Source organism: Vespula vulgaris, chromosome 8 (genome assembly GCF_905475345.1).
Source record: "Vespula vulgaris chromosome 8, iyVesVulg1.1, whole genome shotgun sequence".
Lineage (NCBI taxonomy): Eukaryota > Metazoa > Arthropoda > Insecta > Hymenoptera > Vespidae > Vespula > Vespula vulgaris.
The window spans coordinates 6370973-6398333 of NC_066593.1; the positions used below are offsets into that span (position 1 = coordinate 6370973).

At 35.2% G+C, this 27361-nt stretch overlaps 2 protein-coding genes across 4 annotated transcripts in view; one reads left to right on the forward strand and one right to left on the reverse strand.

The window, feature by feature from the left end:
* The window catches only part of LOC127065752 (neuronal acetylcholine receptor subunit alpha-7-like), a 137227-nt gene extending 119515 nt beyond the window's left edge, over positions 1–17712 (forward strand). For all 3 annotated transcript variants that reach the window (XM_050998549.1, XM_050998547.1, XM_050998548.1), the window contains 8 exons: positions 263–443; positions 1788–1863; positions 3603–3797; positions 4976–5062; positions 5206–5315; positions 5420–5528; positions 5778–6175; positions 6674–17712. In XM_050998549.1, the coding sequence (XP_050854506.1) occupies positions 263–443; positions 1788–1863; positions 3603–3797; positions 4976–5062; positions 5206–5315; positions 5420–5528; positions 5778–6175; positions 6674–6841 (1324 nt within the window). In that variant the 3' untranslated portion in view covers positions 6842–17712. The remainder of the gene's footprint in view (positions 1–262; positions 444–1787; positions 1864–3602; positions 3798–4975; positions 5063–5205; positions 5316–5419; positions 5529–5777; positions 6176–6673) is intronic.
* Positions 17713–18741: 1029 nt separating this feature from the next.
* LOC127065754 (acetylcholine receptor subunit beta-like 1) lies at positions 18742–24227 on the reverse strand. The gene is made up of 5 exons (XM_050998550.1): positions 23623–24227; positions 23380–23516; positions 23042–23196; positions 21819–22866; positions 18742–21709 (listed from the first exon to the last, which is right to left on the reverse strand). Exons 1-5 carry the CDS (start codon positions 23678–23680, stop codon positions 21545–21547), a joined length of 1563 nt encoding a protein of 520 aa, XP_050854507.1. The 5' UTR covers positions 23681–24227; the 3' UTR covers positions 18742–21544.
* Positions 24228–27361: the final 3134 nt, after the last annotated feature.

Below are 27361 nucleotides of genomic sequence, written 5' to 3' on the forward strand. Positions count from 1 at the left end.
CGAATGAAAAAAAAAAAGAGAGAGAGAGAAGAAAGAGAAATTAAAAAATAAGAGGAGAAATGAAAGAAGAAGAGAAAATAAAAGAATCGTTGAATTTTCGATCTAGCAGGGTATTTCCGATAAAAAAAAGTCATTCAATACTTTTGAAGAATCGGTAATGAGGAAAATCGTCCAATCGTCCGATCGTCCGACGTCGATAATAAATCGTTTGGAGGATCATTGACAAGAGCACGTTCTCATCGTTCTTCTTAATCCGTTGCAGCGCGGACGAAGGGTTCGACGGTACTTATCCAACGAACGTCGTCGTAAAGAACAATGGCACCTGCTTATACGTGCCACCCGGTATATTCAAGAGCACTTGCAAGATAGACATTACCTGGTTCCCCTTTGACGATCAGCGCTGTGAGATGAAATTTGGCTCTTGGACTTACGACGGCTTTCAGGTAAGGAACATTTTGAAATGGGGTCAGCGATACTTCCGTACTTACCAACCTACTCGCACTACTTGCTTTTATATGCTTTCTGCTGTTTTTTCTTCTGCTCTTATTTTTCTCATTTTCTTTTTCTTGCTTTTCCTTTTTCTTCTTCATTTTCTTCTTCTTCTTCTTTTTCTATCCCTGTATATCCTCGGACGTACCATTTCTTTCTCTCTTTCTTATTCTGTATCAAGAAGACTGCTTTCTCGAGAGTAAAAAGAAACTTGAAAAAAACGTCAATAGAAGTGTTACTCCGTCGAGTATCTACCGACGTATACTACTTACAAAAAGAGTACTGGATAATTCGAGTGAACTTTGAAAAAAGAAATACAAGAAGAAAAAGGAAGAAAAAGAGAAGAAAACAAAAACGAACAAAAAAGATAAATCGAATTTTTTGGCCGGCTACCGAATATCAATCAATAATTTTGTAATAAATTGATCGTGGTATTATTATATATTGTTGCATGTATCCGTGAGAAGAAGTTCCAATGGAATAGGATATAGTTCGTCTTTCGAAAGGAAACGTGCTTTGATATTCTTTTTATTTCATGAGATCTCTACGTGGTCAAATATCATGTGTTCGCGTTCGACAGATATCCAGTTCCGGTGTAGAATAGAAAAAGGAAATCACCGAATCGGTGATTTGTTCCGTTTAGTTGAGTGTGTGTGTGTGTGTGTGTGAGAGAGAGAAAGAGAGAGAAAAAGAGAGAAAAAATGAGAAAGACAGGAAAGCGCTCGAGAACCAAATCAATTCTTATACATAAAAACACTTGGCTTAACGAAATAAGCATTCGTGTTAAATATACAAAGTGATGTAGAGAAAACGAAATAACAAAAAAAAAAGAAGAAGAAGAAGAAAAAGAGATAGAGAGATCGATGATGCTCGAAAGTTCATCGAATCGTACGATAAGCGAGAGAAAAGTTAGAGGGTAGATTGTGCTGCAGTTTTCGTTTCACCGGTTTCGATCGGTTGAATACTAACCAGATGCAAAACAGTTTTCTTCTTCTTTTCTTTCCTTTCCTTTTCTATTTTTTTCCTTTTTTTTTTGTTTTCAGTTGGACCGCCTATTTTCATTTAACGATTCTCATGCAGTAATTAATTCACTATGCATTGCATTCAAGCACCCAGTGTCCTAAATACTATATTGATTTTCGAAAAGGTGAGAGGATAATATCAATGAGATGTAAAATAAATCGCAATTACAGACTCGTTTCCTATAGAAAAAAAAAAAAGAAAAAGAAAACGAAATAAAACTATTGAATATTATGAAATATGAATAGTTTAAATATTTTGTAATAAATTGTTAACAGTTGGATCTGCAGTTGCAAGACGAAGCAGGAGGTGACATCAGCAGTTTCATCACTAACGGCGAGTGGGATTTGTTAGGTAAGTTTTTACAAGCTCTTATCAAAACCTAGCTTCTTTGTCTCTCTCTTTGTCTCTCTTTCTTTTTCTCTCTTAATGCAAAAGGCAGAGAGAGAGAGAGAGAGAGAAATGAGAGAGCATAGTTTATCACCATCGCGAATAATTCCCTTAGTCGATTAGCAATTCTAAAATCCTTCACGAACGGTAAGGGATCATAGAGATGTGTTCCATCGAACGATCGATTTTCGGTCGATATGATCGATGAGACCTCTCCTTTGTATGTCGTCATATCGTTATCGGACAAATATTCCTAGGATCAACGCATTTAAAGGCTTTTCGCTCTTTGCTTCGATGAATTTGGATTCCAATCCCGATAATGGATTTTCTTTGTGACAACACTCATCACCACAATTAATAGACGAAGGATCGAATAGCCGATCGATAAAATTGATAACGATTTCATCGCTATTATCAGAATATATATTTATTATTCTTCCCGTCGTTAAAAAAAGAAAAAAAAGAAAGAAAAAGAAAATATCGGTCAATTCGCGGGTAATACATTTACGGATCTACTCCTATCGACGATCTTTAAATTTAATCCACAGATCCATTTTATTCCGAGAGAAATATTAGCGAAGTCTAATTAAACGAAATAATGGAGAATTCCATTCCTGGGGAAATTCAAGAGATATTAATATTTACCGTGTGGTCCACCGGACGATAAACTTATTGCTTTTAATTCGTCCCTTTTATCAAATTTCATTCGTCGTTAGGAAGTCGACCGCTGCGACTTCTCAATTAATGCAAACAAAGGATAAAGTCTAATTAACAAATACATAGCAAGCTGACTCGAAAGAAGATAATTTCTCGTTAAACTTACGGACAATACTCGCGGATACGTCGTGGAAAAGAAAACCGAAGAGGGAGCAAAAAATTAAAGAAAAAGAAAGAAAGAGAGAGAGAGAAAGGAAAAAGAAGGACAGAGAAAACAATAATTGCATATACTTCTCTTGGGAAAAACATCTCCGTGAAGCTTTCGAGTCTTGCTCGGATCTCTCTCTCTCTCTCTCTCTCTCTCTCTCTCTCGCGCTCTCTCGCTCGCTCTATATCTCTCTCCCCTCCATTTTACCCGTACCTCCTTAAATTGCAATATAAAAATGTAAATTTACAAGTGTACGTCGAGTCGGCATCGCAGTATCTTTTCTCGCTACATGAATGTAGATATATTACACGCAAGGGAGCAAAACAGACACCGTGTATGCGCTCCCGACGAGATCACAATGTTCCCAGTAGAAATGCATCTTAAGTAAAGCCCCTGTCTACTGCTTCTACAGCAGAAGGGGAAGAACCGTGGATGAAACAACAACTGCAAGCGGAATAAATCGGTTAAAAATAAAAGCGAGACCGTTCTTTTCGTCCACGTCATAAGCTCGACTTCTTTTGCGCTTATTCGTGCAAGATACGAATGAAATATCATTTCATCGGGCGTATTCCAATTTCCACGATAACAGAGCAGTAAGAGAGAGAGAGAGAGAGAGAGAGAGAGAGAGAGAGATAGTTTACAAGCAGTTTTTCTAGTACATCGTTCACTCAACTAAAATCTTTCTTGCAAAGAGACACGTAGATGTAAAAAGATTATTTGCAAAAGTACTTACATAGGTACGTTATACGAGAATGATCTAACGATATACGTTTGTATGGGCACGTGTATGATTATGCAAATACATTTCTTTTTTCTTTTTTTTTTTCTTTCCCAACAGGGGTCCCTGGTAAAAGAAACGAAATTTATTACAATTGCTGCCCGGAACCATATATAGACATCACCTTTGTGGTCATCATTAGGAGACGTACGCTTTACTATTTCTTCAACCTAATCGTGCCGTGCGTATTAATCGCCAGCATGGCCGTTTTGGGATTCACCCTGCCACCCGATTCCGGCGAGAAACTCTCCCTCGGTAAGGATTATTTTCTATTATTAATCACTGATCGAATATCGTCGATTACGTCTTATGATATCTCCTTCAGACAATTTTCCTTTATCAAGAGATAACCGAGACATCGTTGACATGACTTTTACTTGCAAGCCCGCATTCCTTCGAGCAGGATACGCTCCAGATTCTTGATGTACCTGTGCCAACAAATCTTACAAAAAAAAAAAACATCCTCGATCTCTCTATCGAATTCATTCTCCATCTCTTTTCTTTCCTATACATCCATCTTCACCCTCGTCGAGCTTTTAAAGACTAGTCTAGTTCGGACTTTACCAACTACAAAGAGATAAAACAAATTGAAATTCTGCATTTGAAAAGTGTGCCAGCAAGAAATTCCAACAGGAAGTATCCCGGGAAGGTCTTGGTGGATTTTTAAGAATCCTAAGAAATGCCTTCCGAATTTGAAGCGCGTACTGACGAAACAATGGTTTACGTTTCCGCATTACGAAATTCTGCCAAGAAAGAAATAAAGTATATATGTATATATCTTCTGCGATGATTTTTACCTATAAATATGTATGTATATACGTACTATATATGTACGTCCGCCAAATACGGACGTATTTTCATTCTTTTTCTATCAGAAAATAAGAAGATAAAGGAAAAGTTTCTATAAGAAACAAACATGATTCGTTGAAAATTCAAAGGAACGAATAAAAAAGGATAAAATGATAGAAACTTGTGTCTCTCTTTCTATATATATATATATATATGTGTGTGTGTATATATATATATATATATATACACATATATCGTATTTTTACCGAAGTAACATATTTTATTTCAAGACGACATCGAAGAAAGAACGAAGTATCGATTCGGTGGCTACTTGTTGGACCGTCGAAAGTGTGTCCGGTTAAGAGTTAACGCGTCACGAGACGAGAATATTCAGGACGAGTCCGAGTTTCAGATAAAGTTTTGCAAGTTTTAATGGTCACGACGCGACGAGTCGCTTGATCTTCGAATAAATTTCTCAATTGGGAGTGAGTTACGGTCGAAGGACAAGTCGGTAACATCTGCTAACTTGAGATATCTCGGAAGATTCTTTCCTTTCGAGCATTAATTTTCAAAGTTCTCCTTCTCGAAATTCTGACGATTATTAATTCAACGACTCTTCAATGGCATTCTTTTTTTATTTGTAGGGGTAACGATTCTCTTGTCTCTCACTGTGTTCCTTAATATGGTGGCCGAAACAATGCCAGCTACGTCGGACGCTGTCCCGCTCTTAGGTAAGTAAATATAATACCTCCTTCACTTTCTTTTCTTTCAATGTTCCATTGTTCCTTCTTTGCCGTAATATTCATCGAAAAGTCAAATCGATAAATAGAATATTTCGTTAGGAGACAATGACCTTCGTTGATCGATGTTACAGGGACGTATTTCAATTGCATCATGTTTATGGTCGCCAGCAGTGTCGTTAGTACGATCCTCATTTTAAATTACCATCATCGAAATGCCGACACTCACGAGATGTCCGAATGGGTAATTTTCTTTTTCGCCTACGTTGTATAGCTGAAAAGAATTTAATTAAATTTTAAACGATCTTTCACGGCTACGATTAATTTCGTTATAATTTTTATACGCAGGTCAGGATTCTTTTCCTATATTGGTTACCATGCTTACTCCGAATGTCACGACCAACCGACAAAGAGGAAAAAGAAACGCAGAAATCTCAAAAGCCATCTCCGGTCACCGGTAATGTAAAAAAAAAAAAGAAAAGAAAAAAGAAATAACAAAACGAAATAAAAAAAGAAATGTGCGTGACTTCAAACGTCTGTTACTTTCCAAAAGTAAATTCGATAACTCGAGCTTTCGAAAGCAAGTCGAGTCTCTTGTTTGTTCGAAAAGAGAGTATTATTAATTCGGACGATTCATCGTCATAAGAAATCGGATCAAATTTAATTACTGAATGAATGAATGAATTGATTCGCATATGTCGTTTAGGTACGAGCAAATCGTATGGTGATTTGGAGTTGCATCAAAGGAGTAGCAAATCACTGTTAGCAAACGTCCTGGACCTGGATGACAACGCGCTGGCGTCTCACAACAATTTATTGAACAACGTGTACAGTACACCGGGTCCACACCATCATACGATGGGCCACGGACACAGTCACATACATTCGACGCCTCATCATCATCACAGTCACGCGACTCCCACGCCGCATCATCAGCATTCGACGCCGTTAGCTCACTCTTCCTATCCCGGCCATCAGCTTGGCCACACGCCGCATCATCATCAGCATCCGTCAGACACGGCGGCGCCACAGGTCGAGACGATATTTCAGAACGCTTGCTTCTGTGCGCGTTACGAGCTCATACTGATCCTCAAGGAGATCAAGGTAATCGATAAGATCGATTGCGATAATACTTTGAACGTTATATCCAATGATTCATCATTTTTTCAAAAGACGATAAGAGGAAGAATATTACAACAAATATACGCGTTATACGAAAATCTTTTAAACAGAAAAAAAAAAACATTTACACGTAAAGTTGTGAGTTATCGAATATACGTTTATTTATTAGTTATTAATTAGATATGGTCGATCATGTAGTTAAGATGAAATTATTATCGTCAAAGAAGAAAGAGAGACAATTTGAAAGGAATTTTAAATACAAAAAGAAAACGTGTGCACGTAAAGTTTCGAGTTATTAAAGATATATGCTAGAAGAATTAGATACGATCGATCGCCTAGTCAAAATGAAGTTATTATCGTCAAAGAAAGATAGACGATTCGAAAAGAAAATTTCGAAAGGAATTTGATTACACCTTGTTCCATTTTTAAAGATTATGTTGATATATTTGATCTATCTTTGAACGTATTTAATCTTCGCAGGTGATAACGGATCAGTTAAAGAACGACGAGGAAAACACGAAGGTGACGAACGACTGGAAGTTTGCGGCGATGGTGATCGACAGGATGTGCCTAATCATTTTTACTCTGTTCACCATCATCGCTACCATCACCGTCCTATTATCGGCGCCGCACATCATCGTCACGTGATTCAGAAAAGCCAGGCAACTGCCAGTAGTTGATCGTCGAAGATCCGTACTGGAATGCGCTCGATTGATCGCGAGAGCGAAAAAATACGATGGAGAGGAGCGGATGAAGATGATCGAAAGAAAGAGAAGGAAGAAGAAAAAAGGAAACGCTATCGAGAAGGAGGAAAACCGATGTTCCTTTCGTCCTTCTATTTTCCCTTCGTTCGTCGCGAGATCCTTCTTCTTCGTCATTGACGAACTCGAAGCACTCGTTTACGCTTCGCGTCGTTTAAAAGCGGAAGTTGAAGGGATGCGATACAGGAAGGAACTTACGATCTCGACTTACGTCACGTAAACGTAACGTTTCTTTTAAAAAAGAGAAAGAAAGAAAAAGAGTAAGGGAAAAAGGAGAACGAGGACACCTTATCGAAGCAGCAAGTCGACGTATGTACGTGGCTACGCGATGGTCGCAGAGGGTGGTAGTAGGATCGTGAGAGGGTAAACGAGGAGGAACAACGGAAATCTCAGAGAATACGAGCACACACAAACGCGTACGTTCCTCGATAGCAGTCGATATTTCTTCCATAGTTATATATCACGTTTTTATATCATATCTTGAAAAGGGCTTATCAAATAGTTCCAACGTGTTTCCTCCCTCGCCTTTTTTTTCTTTTCTTTTTTCTTGTTTCTCATCTTTTCTCCTTGACTTCCAATCCAAATTGCGCTTCTATTGATTAAGTTTCACTTTGGATTATCCTCGATATCGAAATAATTATTTTCATTCTTATACGTATCTTTAGAAAAATATTCTGGGAATATCGGTCCGGAAATATAATCCGTGTTTAATGTCTGTAGAAGATTCTATGTAAATCTGTTGTTGAAATTATTCAGAAAAAAGGAAAGAAAGAAAAAAAAAGAATTCGTGTCCCTCGAAATCGTTCAATATTTCGTGACTGCTACTTCGGGGTACGTGCGTATAAGCGTGAAGAGAACACATACGCACACATGAGCACACCAAGATGTTTACACATGCAGATAAAATAAAGCAATTCGATGGGTACGTCGATGAGAAAAATAGAGACGAAGAGAGAGAAGAAAAAAGAGGAGAAGAGGAGGTGGAGGAGGAGGAAAGGATAAGGAAAAGGAGGTAGGGGGAGCAAAGAAAAAATGTCGAATACGCAGGAGCTCAAGATCGAGGACTCTTATGAGGGAAGGATCGGATCTTGAGGATCTTAGCTTCCGCTGTAAATAGGAAGGACAGATTATTAAAATAAGCTCGCACACGTGAAAATACACAAAAATATGCGGACGGAAACGAACGGGACCGACTGACGGACTTGAACTCATCTATTACATGCGCGCACATAACACTGATAGACATGCATACGCGCACGCACGCACAACACACACACACATACACACATACACAATACAGAGACAACATAGAAACGCACGGTGATGGTAAGGAAGAAACGAAAACAAACAAATCGCTCCTTGTGTCAAAATTGGTAAAAAGGCAAAGCGCACACATTATACTCTCAGAATACACACAATGAACTGCCAAGGTGATTCAAATAATATGCCAGTGAATTTTATTATCAGTATCACTAGTAAGTAAATCGATGACAACTTAATAAACGGGGGATTTATACTACGATTTAAGTGGCGTGCACTAACGCAAATATAAATACTGTTCTTTGTTAGACTGTAAGGGGACATTCAGTGTAAAGATATTGAAGAAAAGAGAGAGAAAGAGAGAGAGTAAGAGAGGAAGAATGTATGTGAGAGAGAACGAGAAAAAAAAGAAAGAAAGAGAGAGAATGAGAGAGAGAGAGAGAGAGAGAGAGAGAGAGAGAGAGAGAGAGAGAGGGAGAGTGAGAGTAAGGAAGGATATAAAAAATATAAACGGGAATAGCAATTTAGCCCGATAATTTAGTTTTAAGCGACGTTCTTTCTTTCCCTTCTATCGAAACACTCTCATTCGCCCGCATATGCACTCACAGACGGATACTCACGGACATTTATAAATCTACGCGCAAAAAAATACATATACACGTGTATACAGGAAGACACAAATACAAGACACACACAAGACACACAGTCGCGAACCATCGTATTTTTCGACGTTATTAACGCGTTAAATGCAGGTTCGCGTGCGAGTAAAAATCTTTTTACCCTTTATCCTTCCCTCTTAATCGCTTCTTTTCTTTGTCCTTTTACCTTTCTCCAGCTCGCGATCCGACGAAAGTTTTCAAGAAGCGAACGGCTCGTCGTACGTAATACGTACATACGTACACACATACAAATATACATACACGCATACATACGTAAATAGGTGGTTCGATTTACCGAATAATTCGAAATCAAGCGATACCTCGTGATTTTCAAAGTAGCTTACATTTACTTTCTTAAATCGCACTACTTTCGAATTATTCGCCCTTCGAACTTGGAACGCTCTCCGTTCAAGATATGGATCCGAGTTCATCTTTTTCCTCTTTTCCTTTTCTTCTTGTCTTTACTTTTTGGTAGGGAGAAGGGGATTTGAGCGAAGGAGAAGGAAAGAGGGTGAGGGGGAGGGGAAATCGAACACTTTTTTCTCGAGGGAATCAAGCGTTCCACTTCTCTATCTATCTCTCTCTCTCTCTCTCTCTCTTTCTCTCTCTCTCTCTCTCTCTCTCTCTCCTCGTTGAAAAGAAGAAAAAGAGATGGAAGAAGGAAAAGAGAGAGAGAGAGAGAGAGAAAGAGAGAAAAAAAATATGTGCACTTCATACTAGAAGACTCTTCCTTTGCACGAGAGATTCTCTTTCCCTTTCCATACTCCTTCGCGAACGTTGCTTCGAATTTCTGTCGACTACGAGCAAATTCTCTTTGGTCAATATACGACGAGAAATGAAAGGGAAAATAATAAGAGGAAGGAAAAGAGAAAAAAGAAAAGAAAAGACAAAAAAAAGAAATGAGGAAAAGGGAGATCGGGGGAGAGGGTGGGGCCGTAAAAAAAGCTCGTTTGTAAAAGTAAAGCGACGATAGGAGGGTGTATATCGTTGTTTAAACAATATTCGCCTCGTAGAAGATTAAAAGAAACTCGAAGGCTTCGCGTTCCGAAATCCAACGTCGAGAGAGCGGAATTGCCTTAGCGCGTGATGAACGTTATGAACAATGATGATAAATCTCGAACAAAATCAACATAGATATTTTGTTTTAACTCGGAATTGCCGTCTTTCTTTGGTCGCGAAATGTTTATTTATTAACTTCCGCTGTCGCTCCCGCGAACGTTTCTTTTATTTCATTCGTCCAAAACGAGATTATCTAAAAAGTGATAATAAATAAGGAAAGGAAAATTTCAACGATGATCGTTACTGATAAATTGTATATTATTAATTTAAAAGCGAATTTAATGGCTTATCGCAATTTAAAATATATTATTGCTATTAAAAGAATTTCAAGTCTTAATCGAGGACGATTAATGTCCTTTCTTCGAGAGAAAAGAAACGATCTCGCGAGCATGTGGGGGAAGGAATTACGACAAATTTCCAAAAAAGGAGTAGTAAGTACGATCGTCGAGCGCGTTTAAGCGAGGAATTAGAAAAGAGTTCGAGTGTCGATCGAGCGATTATTATCGAATATATTCTCGATAGGATACACAAAAAAAAATATATGGCAACATAACAATAATAATTATAAATAATCCACATTGTTTTTCGGATAGTCTCCGTAGGCTGGCGTTGTTGGGGGAGAAGACGATGTTACGAATATAAACTTTAATCGTATTGTACATTTTGGCCATTGGCATTGACGCGACAACCAATCACAAGTTATCTTTTAAATATTATTAAAAGTTACAATATTAATAAAACAAAACTGTTAAATGATATTAAAGAATCGATTAAATGTAGAGTATGTATATTAACGGAACGAAAGAGAGCGAGAGCGAGAGAGAGAGAGAGACAGTGCGACAGATTAAGAGAGATTAAGTAAATGGAAGCGAGAACGATAATTGTTCGGTATTCGATTTGATCGTTGGGCGAGCGCGCATTTTTAGATCTTCAAATGAACCGACTAAATTATTATCTCGTAAAAGTGCGATCGCCGAGAATTCGCTAAAATAATATGTACGTAGTTAAGTATGAAGAGAAAAAAAAAAAAAGAAAAAAAGAAAACATAAAAGATGTAAAAAAATTAATATGGTTACCTCTACGAGTCTCGTTAGTTAGAGAAGAGAAAAGAGTTATAAAGAGGGATTATTACGAAGGAGGAAAAATGTTTTAAAAGCGATGAATTATTATATATACATACATACATATATTAGCATACGTGCTATATTATTCTTAGGAACAGCTGTGATGATCGACATGGTAAAAAGAAAAAAGAAAAACAAGGAAAAAAGAAAGGAAAAAAGAAGGAAAGAAAGAAAGGGAGAAAAATAATTACCAGTTTCGTAGTATCCTGAAAGTTCCGCAACACTTTGCAATCTTGCGAAATAAAAAAGGAAAAGGAAAACATAAAAAGAAAACGTTTCAAGAAGTAAATCTTTATTCTCATTGTTTTCAAAGGGACGACGAAGAAATAACGAAAGAAAAAGAAGATAAAGAAATAGGGAAACGAAAAACTGTTCCATCTTTTTGTTCTCCGCGAACATTTGCCGGAGTTCGAGATGGTGGAAGCGAAAGTCCGGTTGAAGATTTTCCATGCGATTCCGCCTTATTCTTTCCCTTTATTGTTGTTAAATATTTAAAAGATAAACGAAAAAAAGTTAAAGAAAAAATTCAAAAAAAAAAAAGAAAAAGAAAAGATAATCGACAACGTACACACTAATTCACATTAATCGACGTATCAAATTGAAGCGAATTAAAAAAAAAAAAAAAGGAAAAAAGGAAGAAAAAAGAGAAAAAAAGAAAAGATTATTACAGATATTTTCGATAGATAATTTCGTTTTAGAACGAACTTAGATGGGCGAACGAGATGTATTAAGATGAGAAATATGCGATAACCACGGTCCTTCGCTGTTATCCAGGATATTAATCTGAAATTAGTATTTAGTTTAATCAATCGCTTACTACTACTTATCACACAGGGTACCGTCGATTTGACTGAGAAGTTATATTATTCTGTACGTTGAGATATATATCTATATATATATAGATATTATAAGACAAATAAAAATAATATTATAAAATCTTGTTATTAGAGCGATTACGTGATATGAATAATAAGAGAGAGGAAAAGGAAAACGACGAAATAAGGAAGAAATGATCAAAGTGAATATATTATATATGCCACGTGTGTTGCACGAATTCGAATATATACGTATATACGAATAATTTCGAAGATGAAGCAAGGAAGTTGGCACTGAGAGAGAACAATTTTTGCGCGATCCCAATAAAATTTCATTTTCCTAGACGACTCAGGAAGAGCATACGAATAAATTTTTTGTCATCTCGTTCGATGTGCGGAAAAAAAAGAAAGAAAACAATGATCTAAAAAGAGAGAATTTCTCAAAAAAAAAATCTTCATTCCGCGTGGATCGTCAGCGTATATATATGTGTGTGTGTGTCTATATATATATGTGTGTAGGTACACGCACACGCATACATGATGAAGTATATCAAATAAAAAATAATAGTTCGATTTTGAATATATTTAAAGGACAGGGAGGTAGGGTAGAACGAATCGTTTCCACCTTCTCAAACCGAACGGCAAATCTGTTATTTAAAAGGAATCGCGCTAAAGTTAGACGCTAAATACATTTTTCATAAGTATTAAAGAAAGATGATATATCATTAATAATCGGAAATGAAGACGGTAATATGAATAGATTTAGAATGAATTAGAAGGAAGTAAATGACGGAACTGGAGCCTTTAAAATAAATAAAACGGAGAAGAATAATAACTCAGCCTGTCTTGTCCAATGGTGACACACGCGAGTTTGTTATATAAACGATAAACCTTATAATAATGATAATAATAATAATAATAATAATAATAATAATAATAATAATAATAATAATAATAATAATGAATAATAAATAATAAAGAATAAAGAATAAATCATAAATCATTAATAATAATAATAATATTAATAATAACGATAGAGTTAGTAATATTATTACATTTAAACAAAAATAATAATAATAATAACAACAATAATGATAATATTAATAATAATAATAATAAATATTAAATAATAATCATAATAATAATAGTAATAATGATAACAATTACAATAATGATAACGATAATGATAATAGTATTTATTAATAGAGATAAAAAAGAAATTCTCTGCCTGTATAAAGTGTTGAAGTTTTCTTTTTACGGCGTTCAGGTACAGTTAACGTGATCTCTATAAAGTATTGTTTTCAAGGTTGAATATAGATAATGGTAAAGAAAGAAGGGGAAATAGAGGAGGGATCGACACGCTCTAAGGATCGTAGTGTAGCGCAGATGTCGAGATAGGGTGAAGCGAAATGTGTGGATAAAAAAAAAGGGAAAAAAAGAGAAAGAGATTGGCGGGAATAAACGATGCCGTGATCTTTCGAACGTCTCGCTTATCTATCGATCGAGCGCGTTTTCGATGCGAGAAAAGCGAAAAAAGAGAGAGAGAGAGAGAGGGAGAGAGAGAGAGAGAGAGATAGAGATCGAATGAGGATGTAAAAAACGTTTAAAAAAAGGGTGCCCCGTTCGGCTCACATTAAAAGTGATCGAGATCGAAACGCCTGTTTAAAAATAACAAAGAAAAAGCAAATAAAAAAATAAAACAAACGAACAAACAAACAAACAAACAAACAAAATTCGAATCTCGACGTAAATCTGATTCGTATTTTCGTATTTTCGATTCCGTGATACGTACTAAAGAGATATTTTGTAAATTTTTCTTTCGGAGGGAAATTAAACGTGTTTTTTTAATTATTTATTTTTTCTTTCTTTTTTTTTTTTTTAAAGATCCGTTTTTTTTTTTAAGATTCTGGCGATACGCGCGTTAACTCGTCGTTAGAAATTTCAGTCAATCAACTAAAAGACAATCTTTCGAATTCCGAAAAGTTACGATGACGATTAGGTGTCGACGCGATTTAACTGATAAAATGAAAACAATGATTATCTCTGTTGCACGTTGCTTGTTTCGATCCAATCATCGTGATTTAACGTATTGCAATCAACACCTAACGAGGATTATACGTATCTATGTAAGTACGTGTTTCGGTACTCCTAATATCTAATCCAGCACGTAACGAGAGAGAGATTCAACGCGTAGAATATAACATCGATCTAACACAGCGAACGACGTCGATTCCACGATGATTCTCATCATTGATTCAATGTCGATCAATGCTAACTATATATTTTATCATGATTGATGAATCTGATATTGCAAATTGGTCGAATCTATCGTTGAAATAAGATAACTTTATAAAATGTGTTCAAGATATAATGTTACATATAAGGATCTTTTCTTAAATAATCGAAATATTAGAAATATATTCAGACGTTTAAATATCAGATACTTATCTAATATCTAAAAAGTGAAGGAAAGTCTCGATCTAAAGAAAAAGAGAAAAAGATTAAAGAGGATATGAAATTAAATTGCAAGACGTTAAAAAAAATGAGATCGATAACCAATGTGACGTTTCGATTAATCGATCGCTTTATATCTTATCGTAATAAGGTCTATTGTATTATAGCACGCCAATGTCTTCCGCCATTAGTCTCCAAGTATCGCATTAATACACTAATACGTAAAATTATAAAAGTTTCTTTCGTTCGTGAGAGTAAGTAGATACAATGACGATGAATTAAATTGTGCAATCGAACGTAATCGATTCGTTGGAAACTTTAACACGATTGAAAACGTTCCAATAAATTTCATGCATTGTAAATTGATTTCCTAATTAATTCGTGAACAAAATTCAATTAATTTGTCACTTTTTATTAAACTTTAATGAATCGATTCGTAACTTTACAAACGATCTTCGTTATATTTTAGATCGTCGAATAAATGGAAACTCACGTCGACTCGAACAGCGAAAGAAATTTAATCGTATTTAAGCTTTTAAGAGAGACAAGTTAGGCTTTTCAAATATTTAGAAAAGGCATTAGGTCAGCTCGGAAAAAGCTCGAATAGATCAGTCGAGACGTTTGAAGGATTTATCAGCGATTTTCCATTCTTGATTGACCGTTCTTTATACATACGTACATATACATACATATATATATATATACATATATATATAAATACATATATATATATATATATTATACGAAAAAAAACTATACAGAGAAATATATTATATGCAGGATGAATAAATTACCATCGATAAAAATGCGCGAATGATGTTTGAGGAACTGTCCGAATACCTAAATTACAAATCAAATTCGTAAATATTATAAATAAATTGGCAGGAGCGATGAGTCGATGTTTCTTCTGATTCTTTACGGTACTTTTCATCGTAAATTTATGTTGTCGTAAAAGTATTGAACAATATTTTTAATACTTATTTCGCATGCGAAAGTCCATTGTGATAGTACTGTGATCCAAGGAATACGAGAGTGTAATTTTTTTAAGGATATGATGGAAAGTACTAGGAAAAATAATTAGAAACATATTGGTGTATGCAGAAAATTTCAAACGACTCGTAATTATCGACGAAGAAGTTGAGAAAAGTGAGCTATTCGAGAAATATGTAATTCGTAATTATTCATCTTCGTTTAAGTTGTTACGAAGATTAAATTCGAGAAACGTTCTTCAACGATTTTTCGTGATTCTCTACGCATTTTTCACCGATAATGTAATTTCGTACAGCCTGTATACGCGAAAATAATAAAAACGTTAATGAATTCCAAAAAGCGTCAAGGATCGATGTTCGTATATTTGAGGAAAAAAATGTTAAATAAGATAAGCAAAACGCAACGTTCATCCATCGTGTCTCTTATCGAAAATCGGTCGATTATAATTATCCAAATATAGTTTATCGATCGTCCTGTGGATATAATAAAAGAGAACGACGATCCATTTTCGAAATTTTCTCACTCGGTAATTTCGACTAATCGTGACGTGATTGTTAAATCGTCTCTAATTAATACCTAATGCTAATCAAATGATCAATGCCAAACGGTCGATTTATTAACAATGAAAAACGCGCGCGTGCTTTTAATGAGCAGCGAGTATAATTAGAATTAAACCGATTAGGTGAGACGCGAGTTTTCAAGTGCCAAATCTTTATAGCTTACTTCAAACGAATGCGCGAAATCGCATAGAAACGTTAACTAGCCAAATGCGAGGATGAAGAGAAGAGTATACGAAAAGGTATTTCTAGGGAATAGAGAAAGGAAAACGCACGGCTGTTTATAATAAGAAATTTTTTTTATATAGCAACCATTGATTTTATTGTATGCTTTTTATTTTTCTTTTTCTTTTTTTCTCTTCTTCTTTCCTTTTCGCTTTCTCCTTTTTTCACTTTTATTCTCCTTTCTTGCTTATCGATTCATTATTTCACGTGACGATTTTCTTCCACGTTTCTACCCACTTTCATTTGCTTTCATTTTGCGTGTACTTTCCGTGCGATTAAAATAATCGATAATAATAATACAATTAGCGTCGAGCTCGATTCGTTCATCTGCAGTGCGACCAAAAAAAGGAACGGAATATCTTCTTGTCAGCCTCGAATTACGCTTTGCTCGCAATATGAAATTCCGTGTCAGTCCTCTTCTTTCTAGGATAACCGCGATCGGGAAAGGTTTTGGCCTTGATGAGGAAACGTGTATACAAAGAAAGCGAGATAAAAATTTGTGTAATTAAAAGGAAAACAAACGAATGGACGAACAAACGAACGAACGAACGAACGAACGAACGTACGAACGAACGAACGAACGAACGAACGAACGAACGAACGAACGTACGAACAAACGAACGAACGAACGAACGAACGAACGGACGTACGAACGAACGAACGAACGAACGAACGAACGAACGAACGAACGAACGAACGAACGAACGAACGAACGAACGAACGAACGAATGAACGAACGAACGAACATACGAACGAACGAACGAACGAACAAACGTACGAACAAACGAACGAACGAATAAACACGTCACAGCCATAAATTGAATTTAAAGCGATTTTTACAAAAGGGAGTTATTTGTAAACGAAAAGCGGTATTTAAAAAGATAAAAGAACAAAAAGAAAAAAGAAAAAAAAGAAGATAAAACGAAAAACGAAGCAGACAAGTTGTAATCATTTTTTCAACAGGCAATTCTCGTTCTTTTCATTTTTTGAACTATCACGCTAGCTCACTACGTGCAAAATGCGGAAACTCCGTTATCCAGCGAAACGAAATCTGATTTATCGAAGGAAAGATATATAAGTGATGTAAAACCGAACGTCTCAGAGATGAAAGAATAAGAAATGAAAGGTAAAAAGGAATAAAAGAAGTGGCAAGAAAAGAAGAAAAGATAACGAGAGAATAATCGCTAAATTTAATGAAAACTGGAATGATTAAACGTGTACCATTAAACATAATCTATACATATTTAAACTATTGAATGCTAAAGATCATATTCGTATAAACCAAAAAAATTAATAATCAATTAACTGAATATTAAAGCTAGCCTGTAATCAATAGAGACGTAGTTAATACTTTGACAGTAATTATAGGGGCGATTCAAGGTAGATTTGTTAGAAGTTAGGGTCAACTTTATCGAAATCATTTTCTCTCTAAACTAACGAAAAAAAGAAAAGAAAAAAAAAAAGAAAAAAAACCTAATTATCTTAAACTAACCTATGAATTTTAAATGAAAGAAGTGCTGAAAAAAATATACACACTCTTACACACATGTACACGCATACATAAACATATATACACGAAGACATGTGACTATTAAAGAGACCGATTATATATTGACACGATCTATCTCTTCTAATACCTAATAACATTATTCCCCTATATACTTTAAAGAAAAAAATCGTCTCCTATATTGTCCACCGTTACATCAATCGTCGATGCGTTTACAATGATGCCGCAAGTGTAATCATTTAATAAAAAATGGGCGTATCCCGAGAATTCTAGAAGAGGAAGAACGCCAAATAGTTAGTTCAACTGAACGAGAAAAGAAGGAAAAGAAAACAAAAATACGAATGACTATTAACTACTACTACTACTACTACTACTATTACTACTACTAATACTATTACTACTACTACTACTACTATTACTACTACTACTACTACTACTACTACTACTACTACTACTACTACTACTACTCTACTACTACTACCACTACTACTATTACTACCATCACTACTTTTTTCCCGTTTGGACCCTGGTGGGACGATGCGATTGAACTGACTCACCCCGATCTCACTTGACTTTTAATTATGCCTCGACAATAGCCTGGTCTAACAATAGTAAATTCATATTGAAGGTGACAAACAAGATTAATGAAAAACATTTGTTATATTTCTATGCTGGGCTCTTTTTCGAGGCAGAAAAAAAACGTTGATCGATATGAGAATCCCTGTTAACTGGTGAGCACATAATCGCCGCATTGTAATATTATTACCATTATTACGTTATTATGAAATTGTTGAAATAAATGAAATGAAAATAAACGTCTTCCATTTCCTTCTTTTTTACTTTCTTTCGCGTATGCACGTGACGCCCGTTCCAATGTAATAATCGCGATCCGTTGCTAAAAAAAAAAATAAAATAAAAGAAATATAAATACTTACCTATTATTAACGGATAGACCGGCGAAACGACATGAAATAGATTGTAATAAAAATAATAATGATATAAAATAAATTTTAAAAGGTGAGTAAAACTTGTAAATATCCAAGGTGATTTAGTACGAGATATCTAAGTAAAAAAGGATAAGATTCGATTAAATTGATCCGACTTTATTTTCTCGTAAAAAGAATTATTCATGGTTGGTTCCTTAATATAATAACATCTTTATTAACTAACAAATTAATGTTATGTACGGGCATAATATACATCATGCATAATAAAGTACAAATCTTCGACTTAGTTTTCTTGCTTACATGTAACGTAAACTGATATACATTCAATAATACGATCATCTTTTTCTCTATTAGATAAAAGGAATTCAGTTTTGCGCAGATATAAGTCTGGCTCATCTTATTACACACAGAGCATACCTTCATACTTTGTCTTTCATTTTATTATTTACTTAACAACAAACACAGTTTAAACCACTAGGAATTGTGCCGTTGTTCGTCAAACGTTCAAGATAACATACTTATATTTAATTTAACCGAACGAGGTACCCCCTTTGAAAATAACAAATATTCCCGTTATTCTACTTCCAAATTTGTTTTTATACTCGCATATCGTCGGCAGAAATTGGTCTCGATTGGTTTCTAAAAAAACGTATTAAGAACGCATATAAAGAAAAATACTCGTTTCATTTAAGCGAGAATCTCAAAAGGAATCAAATGTCGGCAGGTAGCACAAAACCTAGTCAGCTTATATATCTGATGTCTACATTCTAATTATTGTATTTCTTTGAGGAAGACGCATGGCACACTATCCAAGAGGAGTCGACGATCTAACGATTAATCATTCTTCAGCAAGCTCTTATTGAATCCTATACGATATAGGTAAGGTAAGGAGAGACACAATATTATTTTAAAGAGAGACACATAATATTAAAAAAAAAAAGAAAGAAAGAAAGAAAGAAAAAGAGCTTTACAAAATGTTCGATCGTTAGAACGTCGACGCGATACACGCTAATCATAGGTGGGGAAGATTTTCAAATACTTCCGAAGATTTTTAAACGAATTCAATTCGTAGTACAATATATATATATATATATATATATATATATATATATATATATATATATATATATATATATCCTTATATATGGGTCATGCCGAAGAATTATTTTATTATACCTCTGATTGATCGACAATAGAGACGAAATGGCATTTACAATGGGATTACGAGAATGGTTCGTTAATGATTGATAAGCATAATCGCTAATAATTATCGTTTCTGCAAATCAAACGAAGCACTCTCTATATATTTACAAAAAGTTTTCCTTATTTTTCTCTTCTCTTTTTTCTATATCGTTATCGATATAGAAAACGGGATAAATTTCGAGGCACCAGAGATGCTATAACATATCCGATAAAATCAACGACTTGAACATTTCTTTTCCTTCTTCTTCTTCTTCTTTTTCATTCATTCATTCATTCATTCCTCTTCATCCTTCTTTCTTTCTTTTTTTCTTTCTTTCTTTCTTTCTTTCTTTCTTTCTTTCTTTACGAGGGACGAACATTCTATTAGAGAAAACATGACCGTTTAACAATCTTCTGTACAATATGGATGCAATTATTACGGTTTATATGTAAGAGTAGTATATGTTTGTACGAATACGTACGATATTCTAACGACAAATAAAAGTACGCAGGGTCGTGACATTGTGCTTCTAATGTGTGCGTTTATAAAGCTATTTAGTATGGTCTGTTTCGATCAGCACATTATCGACGAATAATATAATCAATCTCTTCACGTCCACCATTTATATTTTCCTTTCTATTTCTATCAATTAATTACTAAACATTACGCTTCAAATTCATTCGTCTTTCTTGGCTCGTCTATTTGATAAAAGTTATGTTTCATTTCATTCGGATACGATTTCGTCATTACGTTATACGTACGAGTCAAAATTTAATTTAAATATCGTTTCTTAGTTTCCTTCATTCTTCTTTATAATGATGAAATCGATGCAACAAAATTGGTTCAACGACATAGAAAATATATCGTTTTATCGTTAGATATTACATATTATACGCTTATTATAATATATATTTGAAAAATTATATTTTGACGACGAGATACTAATGCGTTCCTGTTTCAAGATGTCCTCTCAATGACAAAAAACAGAGGCAATCGAGAAAGACAGAAGATAAACATCAACAAACATCGTTTATTTTTTTTTTTTTTACTTCTGATTCGATTCCTCAAGTTCGCGGGACGAAACGTATGAAAGATCAGTAGCATTTAGGGAAGACGATAACAGTAGAGGCAACTACAATAAATAGCTTTAACGATATTTTTTTTTCTCCTTGAAAATTGTCATTCTTCGTAATCAATATTCCGCATTTTCACTCTCGATCCATGATCAACGAATATCTAAGAGATAATCGTTGATGGATTTTCGCTTCAATTCTTAGAGATGTTAAAAAAGGAAAGAGAAATAAAAGAGAAAAAAGAAGAAAGAAAAAAAAACAGATTCTTAAGCCTCTATCACTTGTATCCTTGTATTACCGTTAGAATGATTAGCATAAAGAAAAGAAGCGAGCGTCTAATTAAAAAATTGCCGTATATATATGTATGTATATATTGCCGTTTGGTTTAATAAGACTCCTTAGGGCAGTTATATTGGCTTCGTAATTTTGTTTATTCTAAAGAAAAAAACGAGAGAGCACTCTCGATGAAATTTCTTGGACCTCCTAACAAACAATACGAGTGTTCGTCCCGTAATCTCAACGAGACCATCTCATCACGAGTTCGTATGCCATCGTTCGTACGAAAATTAGGCGAACGCCCGTTATATGATTATTTCGCATTTTCGCATTTTCTAGAAATATTAGACAGAACATCTCAGCGATCAAATACGCGTTTGATGGTAAAAAAGGATTTTCTTCGTCGTTGATGATCGTCGAAAGTCGGCGAAGAAAAATATACGACAGAATGGATAAAGCAGTTATTTGCCGCGATAAATCTCTATAATATGATCCTGGTCCACATACTCGAAAATATGGGGTGCGTCCATCAGGATCCCTATGGTGCCAGCTGTGGTGACTAAGAAGAAGGTGTAAAGCTGTAATCGATCTATCACCATCGCGACGTATTTCCAATCTTCCCTTGTCTAAAGAGAACAAAAAAGAAAAAAAGAAAGAAAGATGGAGAAACGAAAGATTTGAATGAAGAGAAAACAACGTGTCGTAACTGTAGGAAAAAGGAGAATATCGGCTCACCTGTATATACAAGTCTTCGTTTCTAAGATGCTCAGCAATGAATTCGACTGCCTCGGTAGCCTTGCTAGCTTCAGGACTTAGAAGAATAGAATCAGAACTTTCGGATCCTCTTCTGTCGCCAAGAGCCTCACCAGCACCTGCTGCACTCGAGCCGCTTGTCGTATGATGAACCTTTCGATTGATCTTACAATTTGGATGATGTAGATCGGATAACTCCATCACTTCCATCTTACTCTTCGTCAAAGAGGATGGCAGATGTTTTGGCAATTCCGTAGGGCTACCGGAATAAGTCGAGGATGGCATGGTTACGCTTGGGTTCTCCATCATCCATCTGAGACGCGTCTTTTTCGGTCGTCGCATCAAAAGAATCCTCGGTAGATACTTTAGAAAGAGTCTTCGTATCATTTGCGGCATCCTGTGAGTACGTGGCCCACGGAAATTCCAATTTATAATGATCACGGTTACCAGGATACTAACGGTATTCATGATGAAAGTAAAAAGAAGATACTTGGCTATCAGCGGTAATACGAGAGACGTGGGTGGTAGGATCTTGCTAACCAGCAAAAGGAACACAACCAATGATAAGAGAATACTTATACCGAGTGTCACCTTTTCACCAGCTTCCGCAGGTAAGTAAAAGACCAAAACGCAAAGAAAGGAGATCAGAACTGTAGGCAAGATCAAATTCACTGTATAGAAGAGCGTTTTTCGTCGTATTATGATGTAGAACGTGATATCCGTTTCGGTTGGTAACTCGCTCTGATAGGTATTCAAGTAAGCTGGCACACTGATTATATCCCAGGTACCGCTTTTCCAGTAATCTGAGAGGTCGACGAAGCTTTTGTCGTTGTAAAGAGCTAAGGATACCTGATCGCCATTGAATGTCCACGAACCAAACTTCATAATACATGTTTGTTGATCGAACGGAAAATAGGTGACGTCGATGGTGCAAGAACTTTGATAGATCGCTGGTGGTACCCAAAGTACTTCGCCATTAGGATAAATCAAAACGTTACTTTTGTAACGTACCTCGTAATTACCATCGGCACTGAAATGACATACATGCACAATTCATCAGAATACACAAACATACGCATATGTATATATGTGTGTATACATCTATTGATAATATACGTGTATAGGTTTAGCAATTTTCATGGTGAAGGTTAATCCGGAAAGAAGCTTTCTAAAGCCTTTCTAAACATATTTATAGTCGGGCTTACTTGTTGAACAATACTATATCCGGCTTCCATACTTTATCGGGCGGTAACCTGAGTACTCCAATGCCACCATAATCCGCTTCATCCCATTGCAATTGATAATCCATCCATACGAATCTCAACCATACGTTCGATTTCATGATCTGATTTTTCTCATTCTGAAAATAATATTTCGTTGTGCGAGTTACGCGAGTTATTTCATCAAAATATTTCAACGCTTACCAGTTTTGATCCTTAAACGAAAGGAACGTCGAGCGAAAGAGGGAAGAGAGAAGGAAAGAAAAGGAAGAAACGAAGAAACGTCGTCGTTCGATTTAAAAAAAAAAAATTATCGAACTCACCACGTTGATAAGCTGAACGAAGGCAAGTCCAAATTTGACGTGCACCTTCTCCGTCATATTTTGGACAGGTCTGATCAGCTTGTTATACCCTCTAAAGAGATCTCGTACCAACCTCTCCTCATCTTCGGAGCAGAGACCTACGAAATGGTTTGTTTGACTCGTTTATGTGATAATCGAAAAATACATTTTTATTTTTTTAATATAACAATTTCGTTCGACCGTCGACATTGGGTTTCCGCTTACCGATACAGAGTATCGACGATATAAGGATGAATCGTGCAAAGCTCAAAAAAAAATACATTTTTGGGAGGCGTTGTCGAGGTCCCACCCGTAGACTCGTGCGCTCGACGTCAGACCGGGCAGCAGATCAATATGAGAGCGCAGACGCTAACCAATAAGTGCATTTCCTTTCTTGCCGTCTTTGCCGACATTTAAACATCTTGAACAGATCTCGTCGGAGTGATCACCAGATTGCTATCGATACGATGTTCACGAGCTCGACAATGCGGGGTAGGTGATGGTCGTGGTGGTGTTGGTGGTGATGGTGGTAATGGTGAGAGAGGTGGAGATTCCGGAAAAGGTGGAAGTAGATAAAAATGAACGAGATAAATAAAAATATAAATAGTACTAAAAAGAAGAAAAATAAAAAGAATGTAAGAGTAAAGAGAAGAAGAAAAAATGGATACGTTAATCGCGTATAATGCACACATTAAAAAACTCGCGTGTAAAAGAGAGATGAACGTTCGCAGCTTGGACTGGCCTCTCCCTATGACTCGCACCCCATCGTAGTAATCGAAGGGTGCAAGGGTGGTAACCTCCGACATGGATGCGAGAGATCTCGCTAGCTAGCGCGCCGATACGTCCCTCTGCCGGAGCTGTTTTATCGAGGGATTCTGGACAAGTTTTATAAGCGTTGGTAGTATCTTTCTAGACCGGCGACTCTCTCTTTCTCTCTCTCTCCCTCCCTCTCTTTCTCTCTCTCTCTCTCTCTCTCTCTCTCTCTCTCTCTACACACACACACATATATATATATTATTTATTAAATGTAGGTATTGTTTCTATATTATTTCCAGTTAATTAGTTAATTCTCTATTTTTCCCAATAAGCTATAGTAACTATTTATTTAATTATTTTCTATCGACTAAAGACCGATTATTTCCTTCTGTTCTTTCGAACCATGTAAGAACGGTATTTCGAGGAAATGTATTTTGAAACGAGTGTAGAAAGAAACCTTATTTTTTGATTATGAACTAAAAGACTTGAAAGTGGAAAAGTTCTTTCTATTAAATTTCGAAGGAGCTAATTAATCGCATCGAAGGTAATTCTTGTTTTTCAGTGACTTCTTTAAGATCGTTTCAACATGAACGCTGTTAGAGAACCGAGTCATTAAGTAACGGGTATAACTTTCCTTGGACAAGTTATTTGATCGTACGAGTGTCCCTGAAACTTCACCTTTTGGCGGGGTCCACCCTTCCGACTAATTACCGTGAAATTTCCTACGTTCCATGTTTCGTGTAGACCTTTAACCTATGCAGTTTGAAACTTGCTTACATACTGGAGGCTGCAACAAACTTGTAATTATGAGTTATTTCGAAACGCTTCCTCTAACTTCACTGTAACGTATCTGTGCTGACTATGCCGTGACTGTATAACAATATATATATATATATATATATATATATATATATATATATATATATATTACTACAAATATGTATCTATCGCGATACTTCGATATCAATTTTTTTCTCCCAACCGCCAATATCGTATCCTTTGTGCGGCTAACTTTGACGAAAGTCATTTTTACGAACGATCGAGCGATTAAATTAAATCAGAATTTTTAATTAATTCACCATCATCGTGATGAGAACGAATATCATTGTTAAAAATTTGTACCATGTATCAAACATCCAATATTTTGATAAACTGTTCTTTTTTTTTTTATTACGTCGATATTTCTTTTTTTTTCTTTTTCTTTTTTTATATGAATCGACATATTCTTTTATTAGTTCGTGAAAAAAGAAATGAGTGCGACGGTATGAATTTGTTAAACTTCTAATTTATCGTGCTAATAAACCCTTGACGTTTTTACAAAGTGATTTTCCGTCCTAACAAATTAAAATCTTGAACTATTTACGACCATTCGAAATTCGCAAATTTAAATGATCTATTTGGTTAGGAAAAGAATCTGTAAAAAAAGAAAAACAGAAGAATAAAACAGAACCGCGACGATTGGAGACGCATTAAAAAAATATCGAACTAAACGTTTACTTTCGATCGAAGTCGTACTTACGACTTAAAACTGTTATCGTTCAAGGCATTCATAGAGTTTTCCCTAAATTGAATTTTAAATTTACCATCATTTACATTTCTATTAGCTCGTTACTCATGCATTACTTTTTTATCGGAATACGAGCACCAGCTAACCGATTGTGCGATGCCTTTGGCAGTCTCTTCGATTGAATTTTCGCATGAACAATGGATATTATCGAAAGCGAGTCCTTCGGTATTTGAGCGTGCCATTGTTTCACCAAAATCTCGCGCTCTCTTCGAGAATCGTATTATTAAGAGAAGAGTATCGTGTCGTTGAAAGATCAAATTTTATGGTTCGAATATGAGACGGAAAGTACCATTATTCGCTTTGAAACATATTTAACGCGTTGGACAATCATTTTTCAATAATCGTATTTAACCTTCATCGGGATAAAATAATTTTATAACATCAATGAATGAAGTTAGCTCTCAGTAAAGAACGACTGAAATTAATAATTTTCAAATATGTTACATTTCTGTTTTAATTTTCTCGGTTTATTTAATAACATTAATAAAAACGATAAATTCTTTACTATTACATTCATCTCATTTGATTATTTTTTTAAATCCGTGAAACAAACATTCTCATTAAATTGATAATGAGTCTTATTGTCTTATCGTACTCCACCATAACATAGTCATTTTTAATGTATTTTTTATTTTTGAAATTTTATACTCAGAATATTTTTTTTTCTTTAATACACAAGTATTCATTTTTAAAAATATGCGAAGTATACATTGGCAGAGAATAATTTTTTTCTTACGATTTTTTGCATTATGAAATAATAAGAGAGCCCAAGACTCTTTTTTATCCAAATAGAAATATAATCATTTTCGTTAAGCTTCTTATTACAGATTAACACACGATTAAAATTATATTCATACGTGAAAAGTAATAAAATAGTGAAATAAGTTTCGTGCTGTGTAACAACCAAAATTATGTCAAACAATCAATTTGCGGTAAGCAACCACAAAGCTATAATGCGGCATATGCGTCGCTGAACGGCATGGCACGGCACACGCGTGCATTATTGTTTAATCAAAACGACAATGACAGGATGCTGGTAACAACGAGAAAACCTATGTATTTCGTGTAATTGCAAGTTCATATTTTTAATTAAAAAAAAAACGAGGATATAAATATATATATATATATATATATATATATATATAGAGAGAGAGAGAGAGTCACTTACACGACGTTTCGAAACTAGCGCGTGATTTGCGAATTGTTTCTCTTCTTGTTTGATGCACCATTATTTTTATTGTTAACTACATTCCATATTATTCACAAACTATCTTCGCAAATAACTAATAATTCTTGATCGACGAAGTAAGTAACACGGGAATAATACGTAAAACGTAAAACTGATGGGCACTTAAAACAAATTATTTCAAAGGTATAACATGTTGTTTTGTTGATAAACGATCGTATGAACGATTATGCTAATTATGATTCGATGGTAATAACCATGCAATTCTGACAAAATTGCAGAGATAATCGATCATTTCTCGTAACCACATCAAACCAGGTCTCGAACAAAGTGAACTACTCGGCAACTCGTTTTCGTCCTAGATAGCGTAATTTGAAATTCATTGAAATTCATAAAAAAAAATTAAAAATCGATTGTGATTTATTTCGGTCTTTAATCCGATCCTGAATTTTAAT